The sequence below is a fragment of the Meleagris gallopavo genome, chromosome Z, assembly GCF_000146605.3.
Source record: "Meleagris gallopavo isolate NT-WF06-2002-E0010 breed Aviagen turkey brand Nicholas breeding stock chromosome Z, Turkey_5.1, whole genome shotgun sequence".
Lineage (NCBI taxonomy): Eukaryota > Metazoa > Chordata > Aves > Galliformes > Phasianidae > Meleagris > Meleagris gallopavo.
Window position 1 is genome coordinate 25,542,635 of NC_015041.2, and position 10,180 is coordinate 25,552,814.

Genomic DNA, 10,180 nt, shown 5'->3' on the forward strand with positions numbered 1-10,180 from the left:
CTCCCTGGGCAGCCTGTCCCAGCACCAAACCACACTTTCTGAGGAGAGATTTGTCCTAATACCCAGGCTGAACCTCCCCTGGCACAACTTGAGTTCTATCTCTAGTTCTGTCACTAGTTTCACAGGAGAAGAGACTGACCCCCACTCCTCACAGCCTCCTTTCAGGTTGTTGTAGAGCGTTATAAGGTCTCCCCTGATCCTCCTCCAGATTAAACAATCCTATTTTCCTCAGCCATTCTTCATAAGACCAGTTTTGTTGCCTTTCTCTGGACATGCTCCAGGGCCTCTTATGTCTTTCATGTAGTGAGGGACCCAAAACAAGTGAGGGACCAGGAGAAGGGAGATAATTAAAAAGTGGAAATTTGGGAAATGTTTAGAATTCTTTATTGAGCCTTCTAGCATTTGGAATTCTTCACTTAAAGTAATAAGACTTAAGTCAATTGGCAACAATTTTACATTTCATTCTTTAATCACCTTCTGAGTTATAGATGAGAAGGTGTAAAGCTATAGCATTCTACTCCTTAAGAACATTTATTTCCTTATTTTTGTTACAATAGTGAACTAGATATTGGTAATTTGAGAGAACTGTATACAAGCTGATGTCTGCCAATTTTCAATTATTTCTCAATGTAGGTATTATTAGCTATGAAAGAGAGGAAAAAATAACAGTGTCAAGGAAGAAGCTATGATGTGGCTGGCAACTGTATGAAAGCCCTTTAGCTAGACTTTTCCTTCCAGCACACAGTGACATTTAAAGGGAAAGGCCTGCCAACAGTGCTAGGAACTGGACAAGTGGTATTGATCTCTGTACAGGGAAAACTCACATCTTGATAACAAAAGAGTAGTGCTGGTGCAAAAGGAGATAAGCAGCCCAGCCTTTTGCTAATTATACTTAATGATTAATGTGTTGTGGAGATGAAGTGATATGGTGAAAGGAACAGATTGTGTCATCTTCTGCTGATCTTCATTTGATTTCTTCTGGCCTTATTAGAAGCTGTGATAAGTTAGGAAGTACTGCAGAAGATGGCATTAGAATTTTTAGAGCAGAAAAAAAAGGCTGAGTGATAAGGTATGATTGTTGCTGTTGAACAGAGAAAATCACACCACCGACCTATATATGCAGTTTCTTATGTTGTATGGGTAAAGAATATCTGGAAGCATAAACCCTTGTACTCTGCTAGGGCAAGTCTACAATTGTACGTCAAACTCTTAAGGATGTATTATCCCTTTGGCATCTGGTATGATTATAAGCACTAGAGATCAGAAGAGCCTTGGGATTGTTTCTAGTATTTAATGCGACTCTGTTCACTTCCAGATCACCGAATATCTGCATGTAATACCCAAAGTGCATGCCTCTTTTGTTCAGTTGAGGTTCCTGTGAGATCCTTTATTCCTATTGTGTTTTGGTTCTGTCTAATACCCTGTCAGACAAAATGATTATTATTTGTGTAATTTTTCCCATTCTTTTCTTAAATAAGATTCATAGGCAGTGCAACATTTGATTTGGTTTGATCTTGAGGTTCTGGAACAAGAAAGAGAAGATAAGGGAGAATTCATTTCACTCTTTGTTTCGTTTTTTTTTTTAAAAAACTTGTTTACAACTGTTATGTTTTGTAAAGTAGATAACACTGAAGGAAAAAAAAGAGATAAAACCAACACAGACAATTTTGTGTTGGAGACATAGAAAACATGGAAGCTGAGATGCAGGAGATTGGACAATTGATTTCCAACTTTGGCTTCAGTTATTAAAGCTTTTATTCTTATTCTGTTCTACTGAAAACATATAGATAAGATTTAGATAGACTAATAGATTTTAACATCAATTAATGTATCTTTGTGATCATCTCTCTTAAGACTTGTGTTTTATAGCCACAAAACTGCATTCCATGCTTCAGTGTTTGTGGCTAAATTAGAATATCTATTGAACGAAAATTTAAGAATTAATTTGAAATACAGTAATTTTGAAATGCCCAAGTATAAAGGAGAATCCATCATACATAATAAAATTCTGTAAACTACATTTACAGAATCCTCTCAAACCTACTTAAACAATATAAAACTCAGGGATGGGTCAAGGGAGGGAAAGTTCAAATAAAATAGATATAAAAGTTTAGTGACAGTCCATAGTATAAAAGTTGTTAACTATAGTTGTTTTGTAGTCTTTATTTACATCACTTCAGGCTTTCCATTTTGAGTAGGGGATGTGCCATCTTAATTAGAGGAAGAAGTTTTCATACAGGCTAAGTCAGCTGTATGTTTTGTTTGTTCTCATCAAATCGTTCAGTTATTTGCAAATAAATTACAAAGCCATGATGTGTTTTCAATGGAAATTATATTCTTAATTGGTTTGAGAAGAAGCCCCCGTAATCATCAAATATAAAATACTGTCAATTACTCACTCATGGCAGTGAGATATGTCAGGAAAAATAGCTACTTTTATATATTGTGTTTTCCTACATTAACAAAGTAAACTCGTGCAGACTTGTCTGTAGAATGGATGCTACTTCATTCCCAAATGCAATTATAATCCTGAATGCAGTTTTGTTGCCGAATACAGCTGTCTTCCTAAAAAATGCCACACCTGTCATACTAAGAGCATGCTTGTACTTAGTCATGTCTGCCTGAATTATTTGCGTGTTTTTATAGCTTGTAGGAAAACAGCACCAACATGGCAGTTTACACTGCCATGCAATCTGCACAAGCTAGATTGTAGAAGAGCTCACTCACTAACAGAATCATTACCCAGCTCAAAAATGCAGGGGCAAAGATTACTCTTAATTATGCCTCTGTACCTCCAGCAAATATAATAGTTTGCTAAGGATTTCATTTGGAGCCACTAGAATTGCTGTCACAGGAATTTGGTATCTTGCTAATTGTAGAATCCTTATAAGTGAGTACTCCAGAGAAATAACCCTGCATGATTACTAGGCTGTAGGCTGGCTCAGCAGGACTATCAGGCATAATATTGTAAAGCAAGCTTTGTGAAGAAATCCTGCCTGTGAGAAGAGTATTGTCTTACTTCTGCTGGCTATCTAATCAATACTGACAGTATATACAGCAAGATTTAGTTTAGAAATCAATTATTTATTATAAAATATGGATCTTTGGCAGTAACATTTTGCTCTTCTTTAAACACAATGTAACATCATCTGTGTTAATAGAGAAGATGTGAAAAGTTCCAGCATGGACAGTCATTGAAATCAGTTCTTCTATTGTCCACAGAACCCATTATTTATTATTATTAATCCCCAGACTTCTTATTATCATAATTGCCACAGCTTAGCTCACCACAATGTGAATGTCTTCCTTTCCACTTGATTTTAAATAATTGCCAACATGAGAAATGAAAATTATGGCCCTGATTGTATGTCCACTGTGTTGTTTGCACCTCAAACAAGCTCTGTGCTCACAGCCTCCTATAATAGCTGTGGCAGTGCTTTTTTCTGTGCATTGATCTGTGTTCCATTGCAATATTAATAAATTTTTTAAAATTATTATTTGCTGTACAAGTGTGATAGTCTTTACATCATGATTTCTGCATATATATGTAGTTCTTCTGCAATCAATCTAACTATATATACTGTCTGTGGAAAATATATCATCAATATCATCAAATAAATGATAAAATAACCTTCATTCCCAGGGTTGTTTGCATTTTCAGTAACAATTAACAGTACAAGTAAGGCATTATATGAATGCTCTAGGCACAAGTTGTTGCTGCTGTAGTATATCTTTTGAAACAGGTTTTAACACACAATTAAAGTATGCTTGCTGAACTCCCTTCTCAGCTCAAAGATCAGAAAGTTTATCATTAGAAATCTTCAGTGCTTTCCTCCATAGCTTCTGAAACTTCATTCTTAATGCGAAGTTATGCAACTCTGAGACTAAATATCCTCAAGGTACTTCTACTTTTCTATAAAAAAGAATCTGGCCAGTTTTTGATAATCTGACTCAATAAACATAAAAATATAAACGGATCACAAGTGTGTAATAAAAATATAGTAGTGAATTATTAACTAATGTGATTATAGTCAGTCAAGTTTTACAGTCACAATGCTCATTTTGCCCTGGTTATTGAATTGTATGCCTACAGACGGTATTGTAAAACTTCTAAACAATTAAAAGGTATTTCCCAAACAGTCTTATGTAATATTTTTTACCAGAAGCTAAACTGACCTCAGAGTAACACCTTTCTCAGCACTTTCCCCGCCTCCTTTAACAAAAGCTGCTCTCAGTTCCTAGTGAAGAGTGGGTACTGCCTGCCTGCAGAAGGAACTTAGTTAAAAAAAAAAAAGTAACTACACCTGGTAACACAGGCAAACCTGCTAGGAATAAGCCTGACATGCATGTCTGTGTATGCCTTTGAACAGCCTGTGACCTCAGCAGCTCCCTTCCTTCTTCCTTTAGTTTTAAAACTGAAACATCACAGATTTGATGAAAGTGAACTTATTATTTAAGTGACAAATAGATTGCAACGTAATTTCGTTAAACAGAAGTCTAATTCCTCAACAACATCAAGGAATCAGAAAATACTCATTACCTTTCCTAGAAAAATCCAGTAAACCACTGCAAAGAACCAGAAGCAAATGCTGTTACAGTGATTCTTCAGAAATGCAACTGGCAATTAACAGTTAAGAAATATCTAGAATAAGAAAATATTTACTGAATAGAGTTAAGCTTCTACAAAAGTATTAATTTTCTTCTTAGACTATTTTTTAGCATTTTGTTTTGTGGTTCTTTTTTCAGGAGTTGCTGCTTTGGATTCCAGCGTTTCAGGGAAGATTGGTTTGCGAGCTGTCATATATTACTTCTGCACTACAGTCATTGCTGTAATACTAGGTACTCTGTGATGCTTATATGTTAAAATACTCAGCATTGCCTAATTAAAAGTATACAGTACTGTGACAGTACTAGTTTACCAAGACAGCCTGGTGAGAAGAGACAGGAATTATGCAGACATTATTATACACACTTGTAGCCAGATGCAAGGAAAATTTAGTCCTGCTATTCATGGTGGAACTGTGTTCGTATCGAACAGGTATATCGCAGGCAGTTTTGCTTTAAATTACAGGCAAGATTAGGAGCTGTCTAGTTAGGTAAACAGTGACCAGCAGTGGAAATAGGAGTGAACATCTTGCCCTTTTTAAGGCCTTTCTTAACTAAAAAGTAAATTTCCTCAATAGCAGTGATAGATTCTCAGACGCAAGAAAGTATTATCTGTATCTGTATTTTCTGCCTGAAAAAGTGAGAGAAAATACTGCTGTCCTTGTCACTCCGTTCCCTTCTTAAAATGTTGTTACCTTCTCTGCCAGTGCCAGTCTCCACTTCGACAACTCTGAAGTCCAGATCTCTCGCAGAAAGTTCATTCCCTACAAGAAGCCTTGAAATCATATACATTTACATAACTAGACATCTTCAGGCTGTGTTTTTAAATAGGAAATAGAATTAAACTCTCTGCTGTCAGCTGCCATGTCACTTATGGCTTATCATTGTGTTCTGATGAACCTGAGTGAATACTGTGCACAGATATCACCCTATCACCCACTGAAAATAAACTGTTGTATAGTTATTTGAAGGACTATATGTGCGTTGTATGTTGTCTGTTTGTAAAGCAAAGCAATATTTAACAATAGAAAAAAAATCACATACAGACATATCAGACTTGAATCGTTCCTCGATGTCACATTACAGAGAATAATATGTCACTGGGGAGGATAGTATCTCATCTGTCTGGAAATTCCAAATGAATACACAGTGAGGAAGGTTTAATAAATACTGACATGTTGTACATGGATCTAACTTTGGAATTGTCCCAGCCCTGGGAGAGGAATTAAACTAGACAACCTCCAGAGTTAAATATTACTTGTTTTACTGTACAAAGTTACACAAATGCAATTCTGCTTTTATTCATGGCTGTCATTAGAAAGTTTTATTTGTATCTTGCTGAAGGACATCTAGATGCCTTGTCCTTGCTGCAGTGAGATTTAGTAGTCTGATTTACTTTTGGTTTGTTTGCTTTGTTAAAAACAAACAAACAAACAAAAAAAGTGTATATCTGGAAAATACTAGTATTTCATGTAACATTAAAAATGCCTAAAATGAAGCCCTAATGTCAATTAAAAATTAGTTCTTGATTTCTATAGTCACAATATTAGACCTAACATTTCCTGCCCAGAAATTTTTATTTTATTCTGTTTCAAAGTGAAACATAAGTTCTTTATGTTACATTATAGATATATATACATTATATATTACTAGCTATAGACTAGTTTTACTGAAACAAATAGAATTTAATGAATTTAATTCATGAAGAATTTGCTATACAGGATGCTTTACATTAGCAAGAGGCACCAGTGCCTCTGTTTGCAGTGTGAGCTCTTCTGGTTCTCCTTCTGTAGGGATTGTCTTAGTTGTGACCATTAAACCTGGAGTACCTCAAACAGCAGATGAAATAGACAGAGTGGGCAGCACCCTGGAAGTCAGTACTGTTGATGCCATGCTGGATCTGATCAGGTGAGTTTTTTGTTGTTGTTGTTGTTTCCATGTTTTGGGGTATAAAATAATGATAAAGTTGTTTACTATGATAATAATTAAAAATATATAAATAATAAATAAATAATGATAATAACAAATAATTAAAAAGTCATAATGCATAATACAATAAACATGCTTTCCAATGATGTTGGAATGAATAAGGAGAGAATAACTTGTTTGCTAGCAGGTTTGACATTTTAGAGCAACTTTCAAGTGGTTTGTTAAAATATGTCGCATCAACATTTTCTAAGGGAACCTTATCACAAGTCTTTTCTCTGTAGTATCCTGGTATGTATTAGATATGTAAAATGGTTAGAATAAAGCATCCCCTAGAAAACTCTGGAAAAGATTTAAGCAGATTTTCAGGATTGATTGGAACTGCACAAATTCTAATTTGTTTAAGGAATTTGGTAAAATCAACAAAAACAGTAGTAGTGGCTAAGTACTTACTGTTTCCTCACAAATGTTTCTGAGGATTATTTTTTTTTCCAACTCCACTGGTCTCTACTCTATAACACTATTCCTACCCTCTAGCATTTTTTAGTAATCTATCACATAAGATTAACTGCATTCTATCTAAAAGTGATCTTCTTAGCATTCTTAATTTCATGAAATTAAGACATTCGTAGATACAACTCTAGATTCACAGTTGTTTGACATTTGTTATATGTACATATATACCCATATATAGGTGTATATATGTACATGTCTTGAAAGAATTGTATTTAACAGCAAATGTTTGTGGCCCTCTGATGCATCTGTCTCAGCCCCGATCAAGGTATGCCTCTTTGGCATGAGCAGATCTCAACCCCATAGTCACACATGTGACAATCCACAGTTGTCCCAGCTTCTGTCTCATCCTGCAGTTCCTTGGAAGGTTCATTTAATTCCTCGTGGTCATTTGCAGCAGGAATAAATTGAGGCACTGTGTGATCAACTGCTTAAGAAAACCAAATGCAGTCTGTTACCAGTAACTTCCACATTAATATGTCCATGCACATTAAAAGAGCTGATGAAAATCATTGCATAAAAATATCTGTCTATAGCAAGAAGCAGAGTGAACCATAATTTAGACTACTTTGGGTTTTTACTACAGTTCATGGTAAACAAATGTAAGACTGTAAATTAGGAGTTACAGTTGAGATCTAAAATTCTGTTTAAAGGGAATTACAATTATTTTTTCTACATATTAATCAGATTTAAGATCCAAATCCAAACTGTCACGTAAAGACTGGTGAAAATCCCAAGCTTGTAAAAACTACTCTTGCTTTCAATTAAATTTTGCTTTAAAAACTTGAAAAATAAGGTCAAAGAGTTTGTACAAGATCTTAAAAAGACGTAAAAATTTCTCCTGCGTTATAGAAACTTATTTTCTTTGTACAAGGTTGGTTATTCGATAAACACCCGTTTTCTGCAATTGTTTTAATGTTGAAATTTGGCACTGGAATTCAACTGGATTGCATTGCTTCTGACCTTATTTCCTAACTTTTCAGTGAAAAATTGATGTTGGAATAACAAATGGAAATCTTTCATCATCAAGATTAATTTATGATTTCAAAACTACAGTAGAACACTAAATATGTGGTACTCCCATATTCTTTTTCTCCAGCATACATTTTACAAGTCACCTGAAAGACTTCAAACTGTCTCCTGTATTCCTTGTGCAATTGGAGGAGGTGACACAGCAGAAAAAAAAAAAGAAAAAAAAGACTCAAAGAATCTGAAGTACAGAAACAGACTGATCATTAGAAGTCCCAAATCTTTGATTTTTCAGGATTGAATCTGTCAGTGCAAACTCCATTTTTCTCTGTATAAAGAAGCACAATCTGATCTATAAAGCATCAGATTTTATCATTTTATTTAGATAAACAATGTTTGAAGTCTAATGTTAAAATACCTCTACTTTTAAAAATAGGAATATGTTCCCAGAAAATCTTGTCCAGGCCTGTTTTCAACAGGTAAGTTTAAATACCCTTTTTTTGTTACTATAATTTTCACTGCTGACTGCAAATTTTTCTTTTATGTCCACCAAAATTATATAATACAAGAATTCTTAGAAGGCCAGTATTAACTTAGTCTCCCATTGAAATACTTTTTTTAAGGCATCTTGGTTTTGTTTCCATTATGATAAATACTCTGTTGTCAGCTCTGGATCAGCCTTTGCAAAAATATCCTTTTTAGGACTTGAATGCAGAATTCAGCCATTGTGTGAATATATTCTTCCATTCTGAGACAGGCAGAATTACAAGAACCACGTCATGAGAATTTACTTCCTAGTTCTTAAAAATTGTCTGTTATTGATGTAATCTGTGTAACTAAGCCCTCACACCACTTTATCTCACATCTACTGTCCATTTCTAGAATTGATTATTGATGTTGAGGGAAAAGAGACATCTCTTCTGGAAGCAGTGAGATTTGGAGGATGGAAAAGGAAACCTTTGTCTGTATAAACTTACTTCAGATTCAATCATCTTTATCCATAAATATATCCAACTGTATTTTGTGATTATCTCTGTGTTTCCTTTTTGTTTTCTCCAGTGGCTTCCTACCAGTTACTCTGAAGTTTGCATGTGAGGTAGTTTGCCTTTCCCATCAGAAAATGGGAATCAGAAACTGTCCTTCTGCTCACAACACTGAGTCTCTTCCAGTTTACAAAACTTCTCCATGCAGATTATTTCATTTGTTAACAAATTTAAGGGCAAATCTTGTGTCTTGTTGAGCTATAAAACCCTGTACTAAACCTTTTAGAAAAAAACAAAAGTAGTTCATCTTTTTACAGGCCACATAATAGCAATATTGGTGTAAGCATCCTTTATAGACAGTGAGACTGTCACACCTGCTCCATTGGTGTAGAAGATGAAAGCAGTGTGGGTTGAATAAGGTGCATCAGCACAACAGACCATTTCTAGAGCGGTTGTCAGTGATTCTTTCCACACTAATTGTCTCAGCAAAAAATCCCTTTGTCTTTGACTGGAGCTATGTCTCATCCCCTGCAAGACTGCAGCAGATCCACCAGATGCCTAGGAATCTGGAGAGCAGGATTTATAGCAGATTACTGTGAATCACTTTTTTCATAAACAGAATCCAAAGAAAAAAGAAAATGGTGGCTCACATTAATTGGGAAATAATGTGTGTGTATGTCAGGTTGCTTCATTTTCCCCCTATTTTTAGTGGGCAACTATGCCTTTGTTTGTTCTTCAGTTTCCTCATATTTCTAAATCACATCTTTTGTTTTTGAAACAACTTTTTCAGTATAAAACCAAACGTGAAAAAGTGGAAGCTACAACCGGTGTGGATAAAAACAGCTCCACATTTACAGAAGAACTTGTTACAACTGCTACGACAGCAGAAGTTTTGGAGGTGCGACCTTTATTGTTATATTTCATAGTAATATGGGAAGTGAGAAGGAAGAATATAGATTAAATTTGATGTAGTTGTTATCATAGAACCATAGGATGGCTTGGGTTGGAAGGGGTATTAAAGACTATTCAGTTCCAACCCACCTATCATGAGCAGAGTTGCCTTTCACTAGATCAGGCTGCCCTGGACTCATCCAGCCCGGCCTTTCACATTTCCAGGGATGGGGCATCCACAGCTTCTCTGGGCAGCCTGTGCCAGTGCTTCACCATTCTGTGAGTGAAGAATA

At 35.3% G+C, this 10,180-nt stretch overlaps 1 protein-coding gene across 1 annotated transcript in view; it reads left to right on the top strand.

Annotated features, from left to right (window-relative positions):
• Positions 1–10,180, top strand: part of SLC1A1 (solute carrier family 1 member 1) — a 53,429-nt gene that overhangs the window by 26,707 nt on the left and 16,542 nt on the right. The window contains 4 exon segments of the mRNA XM_010725627.3: positions 4,747–4,839; positions 6,399–6,513; positions 8,450–8,492; positions 9,787–9,894. Coding sequence (XP_010723929.1) covers positions 4,747–4,839; positions 6,399–6,513; positions 8,450–8,492; positions 9,787–9,894 — 359 coding nt within the window.